General features: G+C 43.6%; 1 protein-coding gene across 7 annotated transcripts in view; it reads right to left on the reverse strand.

Annotated features, from left to right (window-relative positions):
* Nucleotides 1-2,487: 2,487 nt before the first annotated feature.
* Nucleotides 2,488-24,215, reverse strand: part of cux1b (cut-like homeobox 1b) — a 59,662-nt gene continuing 37,934 nt past the window's right edge. For 2 of the 7 annotated variants that reach the window (XM_075473351.1, XM_075473356.1), the window contains exons 10-23: nt 23,785-23,889; nt 23,352-23,540; nt 23,087-23,145; nt 22,750-22,792; nt 22,507-22,603; nt 19,570-20,367; nt 18,734-18,817; nt 18,135-18,236; nt 17,479-18,032; nt 17,231-17,372; nt 16,286-16,576; nt 15,928-16,116; nt 13,540-13,804; nt 7,390-13,431 (exon numbers count right to left, since the gene is read on the reverse strand). In XM_075473351.1, coding sequence (XP_075329466.1) covers nt 12,924-13,431; nt 13,540-13,804; nt 15,928-16,116; nt 16,286-16,576; nt 17,231-17,372; nt 17,479-18,032; nt 18,135-18,236; nt 18,734-18,817; nt 19,570-20,367; nt 22,507-22,603; nt 22,750-22,792; nt 23,087-23,145; nt 23,352-23,540; nt 23,785-23,889 — 3,426 coding nt within the window. In that variant the 3' untranslated portion in view covers nt 7,390-12,923. Of the gene's footprint in view, nt 3,364-3,455; nt 3,521-3,641; nt 3,723-3,800; nt 3,858-4,794; nt 4,879-5,081; nt 5,199-5,305; nt 5,419-6,930; nt 7,135-7,389; nt 13,432-13,539; nt 13,805-15,927; nt 16,117-16,285; nt 16,577-17,230; nt 17,373-17,478; nt 18,033-18,134; nt 18,237-18,733; nt 18,818-19,569; nt 20,368-22,506; nt 22,604-22,749; nt 22,793-23,086; nt 23,146-23,351; nt 23,541-23,784; nt 23,890-24,215 lie in introns of those variants that run through there. The other 5 variants (XM_075473353.1, XM_075473350.1, XM_075473357.1 and 2 more) reach the window with 5 other exon arrangements.

Consider the following 24,215-nt stretch of genomic DNA (forward strand, 5'->3'; position numbering starts at 1 on the left):
GTGCGTCTCAGTGCCGACATTAGTCGGTAGCTTCTCCCTCTTTCTTTTAGTTCAGGTGTTAAACAGACCAAAGGCCAACCCTCCTCTGCAGAAATATACATAACAGTGTAAAATAAAAAATAAAAATTAAGTGGGAAAACCACATCGTCATGCTCACCAAACAGGTTAGACAAAGAGCAAACTGCCAGCGTCAGCTCAGGTAGTCGTTGAGTCTGTTCACTGCACATCTACTGCAGGCTGGACACCAAACAGGACAGGAACAGTCTGCAGTCAAATGTGTAGAGTGGAGTATTGGGCGCTGACCTTGCCTCTGAGCATGTCTTGCACACAAACAGAGTCAGGAGAGGGGCAGGAAAAATCGCTGCATACTGTGCTGACTCTCTGAACACAACCTGCTCCAACTTCTCCCTCCTATCTGGTGCTGCAGATGACTACAGAGAAATTCCAGTATATAAAGCTATAAAACTGATGTACAAATAAACCAGCGTCAAATATTCAAGAAGACTAAGTAGTGTATATAAGCAAGAGTTGATAAATAACCAGGGACAACATGTAGTTTATAAGTTAACTGAGGCAGGACTGTATAACACATTTAATACTTAATGCAGCCCAATCCAGACACTGTGTGCAGCTCTCCTGAGCATTCCTGCATCGTGTTAGAGGTGCTAAACAGAGTCAAATTCTTTGTTTATCTAAACATACTTATCCAATAAAGATTTGGAAAGAAGCCATCATCCTTCCACACCCATCCTTGATCCCAGAGCTACGCATGACATGCATTTAAGTGTTTATTTAGTTGAGAAGTTTTATTCTGAATAAAACATAGACGACATATAAATGGCTGAAAGTAAGATATTTTATTATTTCATGAAAATATTTGCTCACCTTGGAATACAAAGGCAGCAACATATCTTTAAAAAGTTGGGACAGGGCCACGTTTACCACTGTGCATCATCCCCTCTTCCTTTAACAACAGTCTGTGAACATCTGGGGACTGAGGAGACCAGCTGCTGGATCTTTGTGAGAGGAATGATGGCTCAGTCGTGTCTTATATTGGATTCCAGCTGCTCAACAGTCCTGGGTCTTCTTTGTTGTATTTTGTGTTTCATGATGCGCCAAATGTTTAGAATTGTTAAAAAGTGGGGACCGCAGCATGAAGCTATGCTGTTGTACTAGATGCAGTATGTGGTTTATCACCGACTCGCTCAAGGCCTTCCCTGAATAAGGCACCATTTGTTGCTCTAAAACCTATACACCTTTCAGCAATGAATGAGCCTTTCCAGATGTGCAAGTTGCCAGTTCCATAGATGCTTGCTAACCCCCAATCCATCAGAAATGCAGGCTTTTGAACAGAGTGCTGATAACAAGCAGCATGGTCCCTCTGTTCTTTGGTCCAGAGGATGCGACGGTCATGATTTCCAAATAAAATGTCAAATTCAGATTTGCCTGCCCACAGAAGCATTTTCGATTTTGCCTCAGTCCATTTCAAATTAACTTCTGGTCCAGAGAAGACGGCAGTGTTCTTGGATTGTGTTTATATGTGGCTTCTTCTTTGCATGATAGAACTTTAATCTACATTTATGGATGGCACGGTGAGCTGTGTTCCAAAGCCCATGCAGTGATTTGCATGACAGAATCATGTCTGTTTTTAATGCGCCGCTGCCTGAGGGCCCGAAGATCACAGGCATCCTTTTTTTTTTTTTTTTTTTGGCAGCGTCTCTTACACAGAGACGTCTCCAGATTCTCTGAATCTTTTGATGATATAATGAACTGTAGATGATGGAATATTTAAAGTCTTAGACTATAATTCTGACACTGCTTCACAATTTGTAGTTTTTGCAGCTTGCTGAACTTCTTACTTCTCATCTTACAAAAATTCATGTTACTGACATGTTGACAGTTAATTAGTTGCAGATATTTATTTTGAATACCACCTACTCCCTCAGTCCTTTATTACCTGTTCCAACTGTTTTTCTTTTTAAAAATGTGTCAAAGATCCAGGACAAAGACGTCATCATCAAATTCAAAATGAGCTGAAATTTCTCATCAAATAGTAAAATGTCTTTCAACGGCTGACGTTTTCTATATTTCATTAAGAATAAAACAACTTGTTTATGAGATTGCAAATTATTGCAATTTGTTTTCTTTTTACATTTGACCAACTTTTTGGAATTCAGGTTGCTGAAGTTCTCTTCTTCCAGCGAGTCCTGGACAAGATGGCTGCCTGAAAACAAAACAATTTCACCTTTTCGTACAGATAACATGTCAGAGAGGGAAAAATACACTGTCACACCTCCAGTAAAAGCCCTTCATGATGGTTTGTAAAAGACCCCTAAATATATGAAATGTGTATGAATGCATTAACTATATTTAGAAGTTACAAATAAAAAAAAAATAGCTACTGAAACGAAGCCTTCCAAGCTTCCATAAACCAATATGGAGCCACACAGATCTCACAACCAAAGATGAAACAAAAACACTCCAACACAACGTACTGCATAGCCTTTATTTAGAATACATCTGCGAGATAGAATAGAGCGGAGTGAGCAGGTAAACATGCACAGAAATATGATTATTAGGCTCACAGACTCAGTGATCCCTGCACATTTACCTGCGTTTGCCATCTGTCAGCAAGTAACAGCAACAGGACGATCTCAGCGCCAAAGTCAAATAATCATTATAAACTACTCCTGTTAATCACTTACCAATCCTATTAGTCAATCTCATGTTGGACAAATTTAAAGAATAAACATCCTTATCACTATATTAACTGTTCCACCACCATAACCTGCTAAATAAATGTGCTTTCACATAAATCATGTCAACCTTCCACCTTTAATGGAACACAAACTATCTCTTCATTGATTTAATATTACCCATTTATTAAAAATTCCAGTTAAACTTATAACCAAAGTCCTAACAAGACACTAGTATTGTGGTCCCCTTTGGTACAGTATGGTAAACACAACTAATTTGACCATTGATCTTCATTAAATCCGCTCCACACCAGCACAAATTGTGAGCACAATAAAAGATTGCCTTACAGTATTGTGTTAATCTTAGATAATCAGGAGCCTCAAGTTCCAGTTCTGCAAGAATCGTATATTCACTGTAACTTATTAAAGATGAGGAAACTGAAAATAGAAACCCTCTGGACTCAATGAACCGTTTGATTCACCGTTCGCAGCCCTAAAATGCCCCCTAGTGACGAAGTTAGCTACTGCAAGAAGAAGACTGGAGGAAGATGAACGAAGTAAACTCCTCTGCAGGACATGCATGCTCAAAGGCTTGTGTCCACAATAATGTGGGACAGATTAAAGGTTTTGGTCGTTCTCATGGAAGCGGTGGAGGTGGTCGGAGTACCTGGGAGGGAAAAAGATATTCTAGTTAATCACGGAAAATACAAAGTCCGTTGCGCTGAAGCTTCTCAAGTCAACTGCAGGATTCACACTCACTTCTTAGCACAGAAAGCAGAGCAGTCTCTACCGATACTCTCACTCCAAGCGGTCTTGTACAGCACCTGGAAAAGAAAAAACGATAATTAGATTAAAAAAAAAAAAAAAAAAAGGTGAGTCCAGTTTCTCCACAGCTGAACACCTGAACGTATCAGAAGTTTCTCGCTACGTTGACATAAAACATACCAAAAAGACCAAACAATGCAGAAACAGGGTGTAGAAGAAGGCAACGGTCCGGGCCACCTTGTTGGAGAGAATCACACGTCCCTGAGAAACAAACAAAAAAAAACAGCGTTAGAGCTGCATCAAGCACATTAAAGGTGTGAGTGTGGGAGCGAGGCTCACCAGGCTAAGCGTTGCTTTATCCCAGGGACTGAGGCTCAGGTATCGGCGCTGACGCTCCTGCAGACACACATCGTAAAAGACACGTGTGTGATATCTGGAATCTAGACTGAACAACGCACCTGCGCTTCACTTCAATGTTTTAGATCAATAAACTGAGCCCCGTCTACAGCTCACAAGTGTCTCACAAGTGCCGCCTGTGTGACAGCAGTGACAACAGCAGGGGTTAAACAAAACCCCGGCAGCTGGGGCCACACCTGACCGCCAAAAGGCTAAATCAGGGCAAAATGGCGACAGGCTGAAATCAAACTCATAGTCTGACTGCCGACCTCCATCTGAGACCAGCAGGAACAGAACAGTCCCCAGACGTGTAGTGTCACTTTTAAAAGCTCTTTTATTTCAAACGGTCACACTACTGGTTCAGGAGGTATTTTTATTAGTATTGTTATTATTGTAGTTGTTGTTAATATACAATCATTGTTAATATTATTATAATTTTTTTGAGCTCTTTGACTAATTTGAATTCCCCCCATTGGGGGATGAATAAAGTATTTTTCTATTCTACTCTGCTTATGCGTGTCTGTGTGTATGTTATCATAAGATTTGTTATATATATAAAAAAAACAGTGTGAGGGAAAAACTCCCTCAGGTAAAGAAGAGTAATGTGAGGACAAAAATCCCCTCATACAACAAACATTTGTCGTAACCTAAGGTCGTATCTGCTTGATAATCATTCTTTGTGGCTTTTTTATTTACTTTACTGCTTTACTTCCCATTGGCTCACAGACTTGTGGTCCCCCAGGCATAAGCTCTGCAGTCGCACTTGCTCGGTTTGATTTGTCCATCTTGAGTTTGCACCAACTTATCAATAATTTATGAATACAGTAAACCATTACATTTGAGAATGAGACAAAGTGCAGCTGACAGGACTCAGAACGGGTCCACGAAAAGATTTTCATTTCATCCAAAGAGTGAGGTGTTGGTGCATGTGCTGTACCCTCTTGCCGAAGGAAGAAAACGGATCCAGACTCTCCTCGTACTGGGAGGAGTAACGCATCACTGTGTCGTCACTTCCACCAGCCTGCAACAGAACAGAGACAGATCCCAGTGTTTCTGTGGGCATTCATCGGCCTCGGCTTTAATATCCCACCAAAACAACACAGTTTTTTTTTTTTTTTGTTTGTTCTTTTAAATCAGGTGATAAAAACTATGTAAAGCACATTCATTTAAGCAGTCACACACACACACAGACGCACACACACACACACACACACACAGACGCACTCTGCCTGGGTAGCTCTGCAGGAATTTGATTTTCTCATAGAGCTTGTTGTTGTCGGCTCTCAGGCTGTCCAGCTCATTCTGCAGCACCTGCATGGTCTGCTGCGTGGAGCGGTTCTCCTACAAGGGTCAGGGAGAGCAAAGAGGGCCGAGATGATGATTATCCCAGACAGAGAAACAGGAATACACGTGCACACCGTGTGTGTGTGTGTGTGTGTGAGACTCACAGCTTCCAGCTCCTGGTTGCGGGAGCGGAACCTCTCCCTTTGGCTGAAGATGATGGAGAGCAGGGAGTCCATCTGGCCCTGAGGAAGCTCTGGATGGGGGCTCACGCCTGAACCTGCCGATGATAAAACCGTGTTTTCATTCCATCATCTACTGATGGAATTTACATACACATGTTGTTTTACAGCTTTATTATATGCAAATGTCACCAAGCGTGCAGTCTGACTTCAGCACACACGTCCAAGTCAGACTCTGTTCTGACTGGCACATGTAGGGAGAAAAATCCCACTACTCCCGTTAGTTTCTGGCGTTTAAACGGACACACCTCCGTCTGCGCCTCCTCTCAGCAGATTTACTCTGCTTCTCTTAAAAGAGTTAAGCTCTAAAGTCTTCCGATTCGTCTGCAAACCGACTCTGCATTCATGTTCCATCACCTCCACAAGAACAAAGGCATTAAAGCCGGGCGATTAATTAAGTGAAGGAGATCTGATACCAGCAACCGCGAAGGGAGCAACCGGAAAATTCAGCTCGAGCATCTTAACTTGCAGATTGATACAGAGCAGACAGCTGACATGTCACACGTTAAAGGCCATCAAGAATTAACTGGCTTCTTATTACATCAGATGGGTTTCTACATTAACTCAAAATCCTTTGAAAAGGGTATTTTGCAACAGATTTTTATCAGATTTATTAAAGTTGGCAGAACGATTTAAATCACGTTTGTGTGTTTTTTGATGATGGACTCTCCTTCTCAGCTGCTTGCTCCTTGCGTTGATCTTTTTCTTTAAAGAATCATCTTATATTTTCCTCTTTAAAACCCCTGTGGGACTTCAGCGGGGCGCTTTGGACTAGTCGAGCTGTAACCTGAACCCTGCTTTCCACTGATAACCACTGCATAAAGTCCGAAACACTGGCCTCTCTGTTTTTCAGGGTTTGATTGTGTAAGTTGTGCTCAGTAAGTGATGTCATATCAATCATAGCCACTACAGCTCTGATCAGTGGTACAAAGGCTCCTTCTGTACCACCTGATAACTATGTTCTGTTGAAGGTCAATGCCTGTTTTATTGAACACACTGCCTAGTTTTATTTAGTCATCACATTTAATGGTCACAGAGGGCGATTATCCTAGATTTTTGGGGGAAGAGTCGGGGACGGGTCCTTAAAATCTCCAGGATTATAGATTTGAACGGGATTTCTTGCAATATTACAGCAGTTGCGTCACAAAGAAGTGCACAAATGATCATCAGAGTTATTCTGTTAACACCAAGACACAATGCAGCACGAATTTAGAGGCAGCGTGACTGCAACTCAGTGAGTGTTCATGATCAGATACAAACTTAGCGCAGATTTATCAAGAGGAAAATGAAGGAGACTGGAGAGAACCTTTTTGGTGAGTTCTGAGCTGATCATAAAGGCAAACGCTCGGCTTTATGTAGCCGTAGAATTGTTCCACATTACTGGTTCAAGTTTGGGTCACTTGATTAGATTTATTTTATGATAAATTGTTTACATTTAAAGAAAGAAAATCCTCAATAGTGTTATCTCTTGGTCAAACTTCCTGTTCAGCTCCCAACTTTTTGCCCAATAAGATCTGAAACGCGCTTCATTAAATAACACCGGGACGTACCAGCAAACATGGCAGTGGCCTCCTTGATGGGCTCCGGGATGTTACTCATGTCGCTGACCTCAGACCCATCAGCGTCGGGGCGAGGCAGGGAGGACATGGTCTGGATGGTGCTCAGGTCGTGCTCCAGCTTCAGGATCAGCTCCTTCTGCTCTGCACTGGTACGCACCGCAGCTGAAAACTCCACCTGCAGCTCAGAGTAACGGCCTGTCAAGAGGAGAGATAATTTCAAGATCATCTCTCAGTTAGATTTGTCATTTTTCTTAAGGGTTTATCTGTAGCTCCCAAGTTAACTCACCTGAAGAAGCTGGACATGGCCAAAGTTGTCCAAAACACCTCTGAAACTCTGAAATATTCCTAATTTAATCTTTTTCTCTGAGAATACTTGTAATACAACCACCCAACATGATGGACAAAGCATTTGTTTCGGAAAGACAGAAAAAAAAGACACCAATAGCACACTTTTAGTATTTGTATAAAAGAGATTTACTTCAATTATCACACCTAGGGTGCATGTGAATAATAATGATGATGAATCAAATGTCAATCATAACAAATACATTGTGAACGTTTCATACAGTGATATTGCTTTTCAATGTTGTAGAAGGGACTGTTTTACAGTGCTGAGAACAAACAACATGATACGTTTAGTAAATAGAAAGATAAAGAAACAATGATACATGAGGAAAAACCGAAGGGAGGGATACCCCGGAGGAGGAAAAACAAACGAACGGACGAAAAAAAAAAGCATCTCAGGAGTGACAGAAGTGCTGGAGAAACCACTTTAAAAAAGGAAAAGAAAAGAGAACATAAACGTAACCATCCCTTTACAGTCATGCAGCCTTTTGTACTACGACACACACATACGCGCACACACACGCTCACAAAATAAGCAGTGGGAGAAGTTATGAGAATTATTACTTCCACGTTGTTGGTGACAGGCTGTAGAAAAAAAAATCATCTAAAAACACTCCGTACTTGCTAAAGCCTCAACGAGCATCTTAAAGCTTTTCCAAAAGAGGGGGGCAAAGATCTCCCCAGGTCATTTGGTTGTCAGACTACACTGTGGTTCAAGCTATGGGTGAACTGAAGCAACAACACTGGGTCGCAATACACAAAAATCTGTCGGCACCCTCTCAACAGAAGTGGATAACTACGTCACTATTTGGCTTTTTGCTTCTTCCTTTAAGTCTCGCGACATTTGACTGAAATGTTTATTGTTCCAGAGCTGAACTCTCGACTGTTACAATTGTTCAGTTAAGCACGAAGCAGCCGAAGACTTGACGAAGAAATGGCTTAAGACTTAAAATTAGCAAGAGCCAACGTGAGTGAGGAGAAACAAAACGCACGCAAGTGGGGGGAGAGTTTAAAGGATGAGTGTATTGTGCTGTGTTATGTGTACATGTATTACTGAGTGTGCTATGCATACAGCACCACTGATTCAGAAAGTGTTTCCTTACAAAACCCACTTCATAAGATATATTCTAAAAGTATTACAAAAAACATCTGAGGTTTTTCTTTTTTTGTCTTTTTTTTTTTTTCCTTTTTTCTTTTTTCTTCTCCTGAATATGGTGACCAGTGCTGCTGTTCGGGCTTCCATCACAACTAATGTGTCAAATGAATAACCACTACTTCAACAGATCATACAGTAAAGCTTTACGACTTCAGAAAACATGATATGATATACAGCATCTGTTACACCTTTACAATGTTATTCAACAGTGTATAGAATCATCTGATTTAAATTTGTAGAAAAATATCTGTGGATCATGGAAAAGTCCTGAATCGTCCCTTCTCTCCTCCTGCCTTCAAACAAAAGCACACTGTGACAATAGTGAATCAATCAGCTACTCGATCGACTGTATTTACACATCTCTTTTCCAAATAACCATTAGAATTGGCACACGTCATTATCAATACCTGTAGTGCCGTTATTAATGTCACAGCAAACCTGACACAGACAGAAAAAAAAAAAAAAAATACAAAATGCCCCATGAATAAATTCAGTGTTATTACAGTGTATGCTGTTTCTGCATGCTTCCTCCTTCATTCAATGCTCTGGCCTTTCGCTGCTAGTTAGTTTATGTACAACAAAAGAAATGCATTGTGGTAGGGGGGGGGGGTGGGGTGAGGGGGAACACAACTGCCTGAAATAAGACCTGGACTGAAACGTGACTGCAGCTCAGTCATAAAGAACACACAACTTTTGTTTCCTCCCGTCACCTCTTCCCTGCACTCCAGCAAATATACAGAACCTTCTCCGGAGAGCCGAGAAAACATTAAGTACCAACATCGAGCCTACGAGAAACTAATTGGATCAGGGTGCGAGACACGAACCAGTCAGCTGAAACTTTCTACGTCCAATGACATCACTAGTTTGGTGCCCTGCTTGGCAGTTAAAGGCACAAATCTGATGATCTCACACGGTTCAGGGTGAGCTGATGGATCTGGCTATAAAATGGCGAGAGAGTCTAAGCGCTCATTCTGTAAAACACACTGTGGTTGTAGAGCCTAAACAGTCCGACAGAAGGCCGTCGGTGGGCTGCGGACGACGGATGTCTCACATCCGTCGTCCGCACCAAGAGCCAATGTTTGAGAAAAATGAACATTTATCAGATACGCTAGAAAATCCAATCATTACCCAAAGCATCGTAACGCAGTGCAATGCTGTTATCGGTTATCTTTCGACAGGCTGACAATTCATCTGGAACGCACAGTTAGGGAGGGGGAGAAGGCTTAAGGAGAAACTGAGGAGGCTGAATAGAAACCAAAACAGGTGCTTCCTCACAATATCTACAACTGTACAGGACGACGGCCCTTTGTGTCACACAGTCATCTGTAGTTTGAAGTAAGAGTTTGCTGGGTAGGATTGCAGTTTATCATGTAAAAGACACGGGTACAGCCACCTTATTTTCTTTCGTTTTTTTTTAGTGTTAAGACGTGGATAAGAGTCTGTGCTTGGTTTACAACCACTTTTTTTTTTGTTCCCCAAAAAAAAAAAAAAAAAAAAAAAAAAAGGCAAACACTTCCCAGGATCCCGGGATTGGTACGCTGTTGTAGTGTTTACAGACCCTGTCCAAGATAAGTCATAAAAAGATCCTCCTAAGTGCTTTGTTAATAACTGCAATAGAAATTCTGCATAATCATAGGCTGGCTATCTCTGCTCGATCTGGCGTAGCACACCTGCTAGCTGGTACACTTCTCTAATCTCAATTTGGCAGATATGACTCTCTTTCAAGTTAGCATGCATTCTCAAGTTTAGGTAATTTCATTTGACCTATTTGACAAAGAGTATAAATTTGGACTGGTTTATTACGTTACTGTGATTTGATGAATGGGCAAAGTCTGGCAAAGGAAAGCTGCATGCCCTGCCGAGCGTTAGTGTTGGGCTTGCCCAAGGAAAAAAGGAAAGAAAAAACAATAAAAAAAAAAGACATTATCCGAGTACAGAAAACAAGAAATAAAAGATAGGCTATCATATATTCACTGATCTTGATATGTCCTTTGATTTTCTAGCTAGCAATTTAAGAGCATAACAGTTGTGGTAAGAGCTTTACGCTTACGGGAGCATGAACTGTAGCAAACACATATTCAAAGCTATTGAAATGACACTAAACTTTAGGATTCATGAATATACAAACAAATGAGAACTAGTACATCTTTGTAAATATTAACCAATACTGCCGGCAGTCTATACGTCTAATAAAAATGTTACTTGCCCTCAGGAACAGTATAATCCCTTAAAAAATAGACAACTCATATGATAAGACATTAAATGAAAAATACAGCACCTATAAATAAGCAGAATAAAAACCAAACTATAAATGCAAAATAGCAATAAAACCAAGCTACAGTAAATCATAGTATTACACTACTTTGTGAGAAGATTAATGTAATGGTAACGCATCAAACAGCTTAAAGAAGGGTGTCAGTTGTGCACTAGTAGTGTGTGCAAGTAGATACGAAATATGACCCCACTCATTGGAAACACTGAACACTCCTCAATCTCGCACACATGTGCACACGCATGTATTGACAGGCATGCATGTACATGCATCCACACACACACACAAACACACAAAGGGGAGGCAGTGGGCTGACAGGCACTGAGGGCTTGTGTGGGGCGGGGAGGAGGTGATATGCCTTATAGTTTGTAGTGTATACAGTAGAACTCAATGCAAAAGACTTACATCCCTGGATACAGGATAGACTGGAGGAGAGTGGCAACTACTTACACCAGGGTTGGGGTGAACTCACTTTGACGGCGACTAGCAGAAAGGACACATTGATAAAGTTCAGCTATTCATTTGCTAAACCCACCCCCCCACCCCCCCCTTTTTTGAGACAAGAGTTTAATTTTTATAATCTACTTTTTAAAATTGAGTGAATTGACCTCAACCCTGACTTACATGCAGGCAAGTACAAATGCACACAAGAGGACACACACACACACACACACACACACACACACACACACACACACACACACACACACACACACACACACACACACACACACACACACACACACACACACACACACACTCTTCCTGATTTGGCCTATAAAAAGATGTGTTTGTGAACAGAAGAAAGTTTCGTCAGCGGTGCAGACGCGCACCCCCAGCAGGTCCAGTGCTGGGTACAGTTGTGACATGCACAACCTAAAACAACAAGAGACACGTATAGTATCACCATGTCAGACAGCTACAGTACTACGTGAATTCATTGTATCGTATTTCAACAACGCAACATTGTTCCACTCTTAATTTGTTGTTTTTTTCTTAAAACAGTAACTTGTTATTCTCTTATTTTCTGTTCTTATTTTGTACTAATTAAAAATGCTTCCTAAAGTTCTCTATTTTGTACTCTTTAGAGTCAATAGACTGTGCAATCTCTTATTGGCAACCAAATTGCAGTATCAAAAACGGAGATCATCCTTCATCCTAAAAAGAAGGGTCTAAGGAGGCAAAAAAGAGGGGTTCCTTCCTTCCTCTTCAGATGAGTGCTTGTATTTGTGAGGAATTATAGATCCTTCTGGCCATCACATGGCAGTCAGCAGGATAGGATATGGGACACGACAGGTCAAAGTTCATCTGTCTTAAATCAGTAACCATGGCAGCTCAGCCGGCAGGCCTTCCACTACCCTCTAAAGAGTGTAGGAGTGACATAAAAAGAAAACATGCTGCCATTGAGAAGAGAATAAACGTACACACCATTTTTGGGTGTGTATACACGCGCGCACACACACACACACACACACACACACACACACACACACACACAACAAACACACACACACACTGGTGCACACTGACGCAACCCCTAACATACAAACACACACGCAGTGAGTGAAAAAGGCAAAGGGTTTGTAACAGTCACTCTACAGTGTGAAAAATGAGGCGTCTCACTGAGTGAGGGGAGGTTTGTGGACACTTGGGAGGTGAGAAGAAGAGCGGAAAAAAATCTCCTTTAAGAAAGTGAGAGTTCTTGTAAGAGAGTTCCTGTCTCTATCTATCATCTATCAGTGTCTATCACTGTGACAGCTGCTGTGTCAGGCCTTGCCTGTGTTACTGAGTCCAGGTTTGGACCCCAGCTGTGGGTCAGACCCCAGCTCAGGACTAACCAGTCTGGTGCACCAGTGGCTGGTGATAGGGGGAGGTACAGCAGGGCCAGAGGCCAGCAGGACGGCTAAGTGCTTTTCTCAGTACAAAAACAAAACTCAGTTTAAAAAAAAAAAAAAAAAAAAAAAAAAAAAAGGAGAGACACTTTAGTTCTCTTATTTTGTTCTTCTATGTATTCAGTAAATCTTCTTTTTAAGGGTTTTGCCAACCACGCTTTGTTTCTTTCCTCTTTTTGGAAAGCGTCTATGTAATAAAAATGGCTGCTGAGCTTGACTTTGGCTGTGTCCACTCTCCAACTGGAACAGAGCAGGAGGGGTCCAAGGTTAGAGGTCGTGAGGTTATGAGACGATAGGGATGAAGGATGGTCAGAGGGAGCTAGAACTCCCATTCTGAGGGATCCTCTTTGCTGGCAGCCTTCTCCAGCCTGTGGATGATGTTATTGAGATTGGCTGCTTTCTTCTTCCGCAGATTGTTGTCCCTGGGGTTTCTGGCGGGGCCAGAGGCTGGGATGTTTGTACTAGAGGCAGAGCTACTGGAGGATGCCTCTGTGAGGCTGAAAAGCCCCAGTCCACTCTGTCCACAGCTGGAGCCTGGCCCGACTAAGCCTGAGGTGGTGCAGTCTAACTGGGCAGGGGAATTATTGGAGCCCCCTGCCTCAGACTCAGCCTCCATGTCGTGGTCTTTGCATGTTCCTCTGTGATCCTCCAGACCAATGCCAAATCCCTGGCGCGTTTCCACTGTGCCCTCAGATTCTGTCCCATCACAGCTGTCCCCTTCTCCCGATTTGGATCCACGGAGAGAGGGAGATCCCCCTTCACTGCCAGGCCCAACTCCTCCAGCTGCCTGAATCTCCTCTATGAAGAGCTCTCTTCGAATGCGTGACCTATTGAAGAAACGTGAGTTCAGTCATGCGAGTCAAATAACCATCTTCAACTTAGCATTGGAACGTGGATTCCTTTCCATGTTTAATCAGAGTGAGTTTAACACTGACCTGTAATTATGGAACCAGTTGATAACAGTACTGGTCTTCAGGTTGAGCTGGGAGGCCAGCTCCTCAATGGTTTTAGGGGAGGGATAGGGCTTCTGCTGATAAGCCCTTTTTAGCGCCTCCTTCTCTTCAGGACCCAACACCACCCTGGGCTTCTTTAAATGCTGCTGTCCTGGGCTCTGGGAGCCCTGCAAGTAATCTTGCCCGATCAAACCTCCGTCCACAGAATGACTGTCACTCAGGGAGCTGAGCCGCCTCTTCATGTAAGCTGGACAATGACACAAAAATAACAGAACGAAGTCAGTACTCAAGAAAAAGCATTGATGTGACCAACCATTAGAAAGAGTTTCACCAATACGGTCACCAATACCAAAAGAACTGAAAATAGATGAGAAAATCCTGCATTTCTTTTGGATTATCACACCAAATGTAGCACATTTAGACAGCGGTTTAAAATGCGGATAGACCTGATAAAACAAACTGATTAAATCCTTTCCCGCTGTGCGCAGTAGTGAGTTTAGCATCAGGACTCCGTGGGCTAAAACTGTGCCTGTTTTTCTTGCTTTGACTGCAGCATCCGTGAAAATTGGCACGTACACGGGGGTCTTGTGTTCCAAATGATGTCGAGCCGAGCTGGAGCTGATTAAAACTAGTGTTTACTGCCGAGTCATTTGATACGGGACTGAATGCCCATGAAATACTCTCCCAATGAACTCAGAAGCTAAATGTTAGGGAGTGTTTTATAGGCCAGAATAAAACAGCAAAAGGTCTGAAAACAAAAAGTGCTTTAAACAATAAATTCCAAATCTATGAACAAACTACGCGCACCCAGAGCATCAGTGTATCGGTGGGCATTTCTGGAATCAAATGTGGCAGATTCGAACCAATCCACTGATGAGATCAATCGTCTAAGAGAAGCAGAAAGGAGGAGTTTGACGGCCTGCGTGGAATTGTTAGATTTAACTCTTGTATTACCGTGAGTCTTAAAATCCTTTTCACTATTTCACTGATAACCAACAAAGTCAGGTCAATAAGAGGAAAACGTGATATCTTTTCTTGAGGAGAAGACTCACTGCTGATTGGCTTTGAACCAGCTACAGTGAAGGTTCAATTATTTCTTTAATGCTCCGACTCGGATTCTCAATTCTTTGTTGGCTCTTAAAATAAGGTCAATACTTGAAAGGAAATGTGTCGTTATGTCAGAAAAATCTGGCATAAGAACAGAAATTTGGAGAATGAAAGCCAAGAAAACTGGCTATATCAGAAGTTGGAGATAAACCGTCTTCTGGTGGATCTGAAGATTAAGCGAGGGAGCATCTTCATCGGCCACTAGGTGGGAGTCTTGTCTTTCTCACCAATTCTGAAAGGGAAAGCATCCCTTCCATTTTACAGAAAACAAGCCGTACCATTTACTCCAGGCACCAGCAGCTGAAAATGAACAGCTCATGGCAGCTTCGCATGAGGTTGACATTTTCTCAACCCCGATACATGCTGCCAGATATATTAGTGTTGCAGGGGAAAAGCCCCTGAGAGCAAGGTTAGACCACTCCGAAAGTTGTGTGCTGCCTTGCAGGCTTGTACCACAAGAACGAGAGGTCAAATATGGTTACTCCAGATTAGGTCCATGTCTTTCCTCTGGGCTCTGCTGGTGGCCACGACCGTTGCCCGTTGCTATTTGGATGCATTACTTTTGGTCAATAACAACCCCACTGGTCCAAAACCCTCCACACAGACGGACATCAGGCCAGTTTTGTATTTTGCACTTGTGTGTAGTTTGCAACATCAGTAAGGTAAACTGATCCTGAATGACTGTGCCCACTGGCAGGTTCAAATAAGTGCTTAGGGTGGGCAGTGAGGGGTCAATCTGAGGCCACCAGGAGGGTGAGGCCTCTTGGCTTTGCTGATTCTTTCACAAATTCCGTAGCCAGGGAAGAACACACAAGGAAGGAGCGACATTATGGGCTACCAAATGATAAAAGATACAAGCTTATAGACACTGATGATTATTATGACGATGACTATGATGAAGAGGAGTGCTGATGACTGTGAGTAAGCAGGCCCCCGGCAGTCCCCTAGCTGTCACATCGAATACAGTATGTGATGTCTGCAGTCTTGATTGGTACTGACATCACACCAAGAAGACTGTGATCTGCACAACATGCTCTGCTGTCCTGCACAAAGGATATTGTGTGCGCAGATGTGCATGTGTAATTCAAAGGCCGATGCTTGCGTTTTTTTTTTTTTTTTGATGAATGTATTTATAAAATAAGCGTAAGCTGAAGCAGATAACATGAAGCCTTCTCTGTGAGCCTTTTGTTTATTACTTCTGACAGCACGCAGTGTCGTATAGACTGTAATTTCCTTCCTACTCATTGAGCTTTTGGTACACACCTTTCTTCTCCAGGCGTTTCATGTCCATGAGTTTCTCCACACTGTGTGGGTCCTGGAGCCAAAGCTGCATGCGGACAAAGGGCTCCCTACCCTTTAGGCTCAGCTTGTGCCAGGGTTTGGGCCTGGCAAGCAGGTCTGAGACAGACCCCTGAGTCAGACCCAGGATAGTCTCCCCAAACAGACGCTGGCCTGGTTGGGCAAGAAAAAGAGGAGGAAGAAAAAGAAAAACAATCATTCCAGGGAACTGATTCAGCGGCTGAAGAATTTATCAACAGGGAGGAAAGGGAAAAGATAAAGTTCAACTGAACTTGACAAAGACACAACAGGAAGAAGCAAATAAGCTCCTCACATTTCTTACCAAGGTTATTATCAGTTAGCACCTCCTTAACCTTCTTGGTTATGGCATAAGTATCGAGCTCAGGAGACATTGCAACCATCTCCTGGATGCTGAGACCCGAGTGACCTGGTATAGGAAGTGGGGTACCGGGCTGAGACTCCCCACCCGATGGATCTTCAGATGGAGGTTTGAGACTGGAGGACTGTGAAGCGAGTGGATCCCCACTGAGACCATTGACAGACTCCTCTGCTGAACTGAGGGGGGATTCAGGAGCGGGGCTGCAGCTTGCTGATGTCTTGGGAGTACCCTCTGCTTGAGGAGAACAGACAAGGTGACAAAGATCGCACAGGTTAGGTGACGTGTTACATTTCGTAAGAAAACAGTTTTAGCTCCACTCCCCACTGGGATCAGGAGGACCTTCAGTCAAACTGCATCGACTAATTTAACTCCCGTTAAAACAGCAAAAAGGTGCTTAAATTTTCGGTTTGAAGCTTTTTTGGCTTCCACCTCTTATTCCTTCATCTCCCTGTCTCTGTCTGTGTAGTACTGCTGTGCAGCTCAGCAGGCTGGAAGAGAGCAGTCATGAGGAGCTGTCAGTGTACATTAGCTGCTGTTTACACCCCCAGAGAGAAAAAGAGACACACACACACGCACATACACACATACAGAGCTGCCATCTGGCGCTGCAACACTAACTTGTCTATGACATGACAAACCAGCAGCTTGCTGGCTGACACTGCCACAGCACTGGGGATGGGGGGGTGGTGGTACAAGGGAGGGGATGGGTGGCAGGGAGGAGAGGAGTGGAGGAGGGGGTGTGGGTGTGGGTGAGTGACAGACTGACAGCAACAACTTTGCCACCAGCTCTAATCAGGCTTTCAGATTAATCTTCTGCCCAATGATGGCGTGGTTGTGCGAACCCATACAGTGTGTGCTGGTGAATGGATGCACGTGGGATTTGTTTACCTTGGTTTTGAGCTTGCTGGATGTGTGCGTTTTGCCCCTGGTCTCCATTGAGCCATGGTTGCATGCGAAGATATGACTCCCTGCTCCTCTGGTTCAACTTGTTCCACGGTTTGTGTCGAGACAGACTGTCACTCAATATTCCCTAGAACATACACAAAGGGAATGGCTCAGGCATGCCAACCACTTTAGAGTAAAAACTGCAGTGACACCGGAAAAAGGGAGGAAAATGAGTTTTATTTTGCCCTCACCTCTTTGGAATCCTCCTGATTGTGGTTCTCTTCTACTGTATGGCTGGACAAGGTCCTTCGGGGGTCTGAATGCATGTTGCTCCACCACTGCTCCCTCCAGTAACCCACCCCGGCACTTACGGAGCGGGCTGAACCCTCAGAGGCGCGACCCAGCCTGAACGCTCCGTCAGCAGACATGTCGATACCTGAAGAAGCTCGGCCCTCTCTCTTCACACCAGAACTGAAGTCCAGGATTGGAGACGGAGATGAGGGCGAGGACAAGAGGGAGCTGGGAGGCTTCTTGAGGGAAAGTGCCAGGGGGTTGTACGGGGGGAGGGGGGCAGTGAGAGGAGAGCTCAGGATGTCCCTCTGAGATAGTGATGCTGAGGAGGAAGATGAAGAGGAAGCTTTGAGTATGGGTTCCAGGGCAGCCTGTTGAGCCTCCATCTCTCTGCGTGCTTGCTCTAAGATGGAGCGGATGGCTTCGTCTGATCCACTGACTCCTCCACTTCCTATTCCACCCCCACCCCCTCCTTTCAGTCCCGCATATGACGGTTGAGCATGGGACAAGTCTACTGAGGGAGAAGAAAAAGGCCCTCATGAATAACCCAGACATGATGTAGCAATCTTTAATGCTCTGACTCCTTTAGAGAGGAGAAAAAAAAACTACAACTCACCAGCTTTCTGCACCTGCAGCTCTCTTTTGGCCTGTTCCAGAATGGATTTGATAGCTTCATCTGAACCGGCCTCTGGGGTGCGGACACGAGCAGTGATGTTACCTGGAAGGAAAGGATGAGGGAATTGGAGGAGATGAGAAATCACATTAAGATTAAAAAGCAGAGATAACCAACAGAGTATTTGAAGAAAATAATAATGGAGCATACAAGGACATGAAATCATTACACTATAGCACACAAAGAATGACATTCCCACCAATGAGCTACAAGGCGACTGTACTGGAGAGATGGTCTTAATTTCTCTGTTCCCTTTGGAGTGTACACATGCACACGTGCTACAGGGTTCGTAAAAATAAATGCTCCCCACAGAATAACAACTACCAATAAAAACCCTAAAAACACATGCTAGCTTTTCCTTTGACGCAAGTCACTGGAACTGTGCGGTTACGTTCAAGGCACATTTATATCTGTATGCCCGCCCGCAATTAATAAACGGCAACACACGCACACACACACACACCATGGATACAGTTCACCCCAACACAAACATGCCACACAGACAGAACGTGCTAGAATCTGTGCATGTGAAGGGGACAGACCTGTGTGTGAAGCTGTATCAGAGAGGGTTCTCCGCTTCGGAACATCCTGAAACACTCGGCTAAGCTGGGGCTGGCCTGAGCCCTCTGTTAAAAACAATATACCACACACTATGTTACAGCACTCGTGTGTTTTGTTTTTTTTTTTCCCGTCTTTTACGGCTAGACTATATGGTGCCTTACGGTGCTCTACAAAAACAGAGAGTGTTTGTTCCATCCAATGCACATTATAGAGTGCCATAAATGCATTGATCTTAAACATCTGTGGCCCCAGTGGGAGCGAAACTTCAACTCAAACAGAAATATGAAAACCACAACTGAAACAGACTAGTGAGGATTCATAACTGAAGAGCAGGTTTCAAACAGAGCCATACTACGTGCAGCAGTTGCCTAACATGGACAGTCTATGACTCACTGGTAAATTTTGTTGTATTTTTTTTGTACCACTGAGACCACCTTTAATCAGAAATGTCCTGATGCGTTAAGAAAAGCAGGCCCAGGCTAATCGAATCTACCCACAGTTAACAGTACCTCTGCCTTCCTGCTAGTTCCCATCGATCAATACTATTGACGTGTGAAAGGTTTCTGTATTGATCACAATAGCTAGGAGAGGCTCTTGGGATCAGTGCGTGAGGAACTCATTCAAAAACACACAGGTGTGGCACAGAATGAGAGTTAGGAAGAAAAGAAAAAGCTAGTCCATATTGACAAGCCAATCGATGGCTCTGTGCAAGGCTGCGCGCACACACACACACACACACACACACACACACACACACAAACAAGACACACACTCACACTCCTCCACGTACAGACACAGTAAAGATACACAGACTAACCTCTCTGCCGTCCCTGGATGCTGCGCAGTGCGAGGATGTTCTGCTCATCGGCGAGGAACTGCCTCATCTTATGGAAGGGTTCCTTCCCCCGGATGGTTAGCTTGTTCCACGGCTTTGGTCGAGCCAGGATCTCACTGACTGAACCCTGCGACAGTCCCAGCACATAGTGGCCAAACACACGCTGACCTATGTTGTGCTTGATCAGCTGCTCTTTCACCTGTCTAGCAATCTCTGCCGTGTCCATGTCCTCCCCATCCAAAACACTTCCAGTGGTAGCGTCAGAGTGGCTGGGTGATGGGGACGGGGCGCTGCCCGCAGTGCTGCTCCCATTCACAGGAACCATATCTGGACTGGCTGGGGGTGGCTGGGGGCTGCTGGCTGCCAGAGGGATGGCAGCAGCCCCTGAGCCAGGGGTGGAGGTAGGGATGGAGCTGAGGGTTGGAGTGAAGGGGGTGAACAGTAGAGCCCCACTGTGGATTCCAGACGACTCCTGCAAGGCTTTTGAGTAGAAGGTCTGGAGCAGCTGCCGCTGAATCAGAGAGTTCAAAGCCATCTTGCCCCCCACCAGAGGGAACACGGGGGAGTAGATGTCCTGTCCAATGCCCGTAGGAGTGAAAGGGTGCGTTTCGCTGCTGCTGGTGGTGGCAGTGTTGTGGGGGTCTGTATGAGTGCGAGACAGGGGAAGCTGAGAGGAGGAGGGGAGAGAGGGAGGGGGAGGAGGGGACGAGGAAGATGGGTTGCTGTTCACCGTCTCCTCCTTCGCTGTGGACCCTTCTGTCCCTTTTCGCCCGGCTGACCCTACAAGAAAGGTCAAACACACTATGCATTATGGGGGAGTCAACAAAAAAGGGGTTCCAAAACAAGAAAAAAATATATATAAAGAAGTTGAAAGTTATCTTAGTCGAGTCTTTTCCAAATTAGTGAACTTTCTTTTCCTTTTTTGCCAACCCCCCCAGACAAAGTGCCCATGCATTTGTGATTTCAACCTTTCTTGTAAGCCACAGCCTGGAAGAAAATAAAACAGAGGGTAAACAAAAACAGTTGTCACTGTGCCACTTGGGTAGATTAGCTTGGCCCAAAGCTCCTTCTCTCTTTCTCGTGCAGGCAGAGCAGAAATAACTGGACAGAGTAAAACGATGTCCTTAGATAGCCAAAACACCAAGCGAGTCCTCTTTGTTGATGCTGTCGCATGTTCTTAAGCGTCGGTCTTAATCCGTTGGAGATGCAGCATCACAGTCTTTGTTCATGATAAAAACACATCCAGATACAAAAAAAGGGCAATACAACTTTTTTGATAAACAATCTTTGTGGCTAAAACAAGAAAACAGACTCTTGTCTCCAAAAATGGAGACCTCACAGGTCGGCAGTCTCAAAGCAGAGTTAAGACTGACTTCTATTTTTTACACTCACCAGAAACACATAGAAACTATATTTCCATTTCCTTTAACTACAAGAATACAGCTTGATGATGAATGCTTGGGAGAATTATTCTAATGCATAACCACTGAGACTTAACATGATTGAATGAGACAGTAAGCTCCCCTTACTGTGAATGTTAATCAATTCAAAGCTATTCAACTATTCAAGCCTAGAGCAATGACATTTCAAACCCATAAACACTGTTTCAGAGGGCAAGAGTCCTGATGTAGGGGGAATAGTGTAGTGTCCTCATTTTTGTGTAACGCAATTTATTTTTTCACCGTTCAGGATGATCACCTGCCGGGGTATTTACGAAACTCAACAGATGCTTTTTTTTCTCTTCTCCGTGAAGTGTGGGGCTAAAACAACCACATTTCTGTACCATGAGAAAGAGATTTCTCATTTTTCAACCAATGAATGTGCAGATGGAGGTGCCAAAATTTAAATAATCCCGTAAACATTAACAAACATCATAGTATTCTCAGAGAAAAAGAATTTGCAGGCAAACACACATTTGCAGTGGCATTAAAATATTTCCCCATGCTAGGTCAAAATCTGTTTCTGTGCACAGCTAAAAGAAAAAAGTGGCCTGAGTTTCAAAGGGGCATCGCATTAAACACGACTCAAAATAACAAAAGGAAAAGTTCCCCAAGCAAAAGCTTTGGCACCCTACACGGTCAGTACTCTCCAAGACCCTCTTTAGCATGTACCATTGGTTGTTAACATTATTTAGCCAGCTAAGTGTCTTTCACTTCATGTTTAAATGGAGCTTCCCTAAAAGAACTTCTACTTCTGTCAGATTCTTGGGCTGTCGTGCATGCACTGCTCTCTTGAGTTATATCTACATATTCTGAATGAGACTTAGGTTAAGGGACTGAGAGGGTCCTGGTAAAATCCTATGCAAAGTGAGGAAAGTCAGGATTGTTGATTTCGAGGGGTTTGTAGAATCATCATCTGGTAGGAAGCATTTGCTTCAGCATTCTTCCATCTACCACAGCACGACTGACCCACCACCAGGTCAGTCTTTTCAAGAAATTCTGGATTCATTTTACTTTCAACTTACTTCTGCTCACTGTTGCCAGAGGATTTCTTTTAATTATGCATCACCTGACCTTTCCTAACAATAATGCTAACAATGTTAACAAGCTAATTAAGAATAGCTCAAACGCCTGACGCTGCCTTAACTTTTGCATGGTTCATTGTTCCTTTTTTCACTCCAGAATGAAACAATATTGTTTTACATGTTAACTATAGCTTTTAGGGAGACAATTTCTCAGTTTTCCAATTTATTTATTTTCTGTAATTACGCACACCATCAGAAATTTTCAGAGAAATGTTTCTGTGCCACTGTTCATGTATGCAGGTCCCTGACTCACTCTCTACATTCCTGCATCGCCTCACCGGAAGCTAAACATCTATGAACTTTGGACTCAGCTTCTTCCTTTTATTTCTGGTTAGAGTTCTAAGTTTTGTAAAGAAACCGGTCTTTACAATCTCTTCACATTTGGGCAGACTTACCACTCAGCTCCGTGTTGGCGATGCGCAGCGCAGCACTCTCCGATTGAAGAGTACGGTTCCTCTCCAGCAACAGCACCTCCAGAGGTTTGGAAGAATCCTGACGAAGAGGAGAGGTGGGAAGGATATCAAAATAAACCTTTTGGATTCACCTTCCCTCTGACTTGCTCCTTAGATGTTCACCGATAACTTTGGTAATAACGTAAGAGTCATGTTTATGTCTACAGTACTCGGTGTCTCTTTTACCTGCACAGAATCTGATGTTCCAAACTCCATGGCCTTGAGGATACTGAGAAAACAGTAAAAAAAAAAGTGACTATCATGCTCCGACAATAACATTTGCACACACACACACCTGTAAAATAACATGCTAACTTTTATATTTCTGTCTTTTCAAGGACAAAGTAATAACAGATTGACAGGAAGCAAGCGAGACGATATAAAGCTTCACTTTCGAAGGGCAATCAATTGAGTTTTACATCTGAAATGAAGACACGCGGGTTTGACAATGTTAACAACATCAGACACATGCGATAAATACGTTTGTGCTGGTCACACACACATGCCTCAGTTTGCTCCTCACCTTAACTCCTTCTTCACTTCCTCATAATCAGCTTGCTTCTCCAGTTTCTCCTCCAGTTCCTGTGGATTACAGAGAAATAAAAAATGAATGACAGCTAACAAAACTAAATTGACATGACTTTCACTGAACTTTAGATACAAGAACATAGCGAGTAAATGCAAATAAAGAAAACAGAAAAGCTCAGGATTAATGACTAAAATAGCTGCAAAATACATTTTTAAAAATCCCTACAAAATATTACTGGAGGTGTGTGTTTTGTTGGTACCTTGAGAACTGCAGACTTGCTGCTAAGCTGCTGCTCCAGCTGTGTGATCTGGGAGCTGGTGGTCTCTCGGAGTTTGGTCAGGCTGGCCTGCAGTCTCTGGACATCCTCCACCAGCTGGGCGGTCTCCCTTTCTTTGGCCCTGAGCTCCGCCTCCAGAGTTGAGTGGGATGCCACCTCTGCAGCCTGTTCCTACAGGCCAAATAAGTCAGCAGTTTGATTTAAAGGCACTGAAGGCAAGTTGATACTGTTGGAGGTTTCATGCGTCTATTGTCCAATAAATTAGGTAATCAATACATCAATCGCTTGATGCCACTTTAGAAACCATTACTGTGGAGATTAAAGCTTTCAGCAACCAAACACTGAGCATATGAAGCTAAATTTTAGCCCATCAACATTTTTGTCAACAATCCAGTGAATCAATAAAACGTGTTACCGTGTCGGGGTCGGCTCTCGCCGGGCTGCTGAGCTGCTGCGATTGGTTACTCAAGGACAGCTGCTCTCTGAGCGCCTCTGCCTCCCTCTGAGCCGCTTCTGCTCGCTGGAAGAGAACAAATTGATGTGAAAGGAAGATCCTGCATTGAGGGTTCTTACACCAAATCTGAAGTCAAATTGAGCCGTTTGATGTTGCTCAATTTAGCATTAATTTGTGTGTAAATGCTGTCTCTTCTTTTTTCCCCCACCACTCACAACCAGTCCCAACGACCTATTAGCCGTTTAGAAAAACTTCAAACATATTCAACAGATGTAGATCTAAAAAAAGCAGAGCTACAACATGCAAACCACACTGTGTGAAATGTGTCAATTTATTAGCCAGGGGGATGCAGTCATCGACAACCAAGTAGGTTGTGATGGTTTTTTCACTGG

This window comes from Odontesthes bonariensis, chromosome 9 (assembly GCF_027942865.1).
Source record: "Odontesthes bonariensis isolate fOdoBon6 chromosome 9, fOdoBon6.hap1, whole genome shotgun sequence".
NCBI lineage: Eukaryota > Metazoa > Chordata > Actinopteri > Atheriniformes > Atherinopsidae > Odontesthes > Odontesthes bonariensis.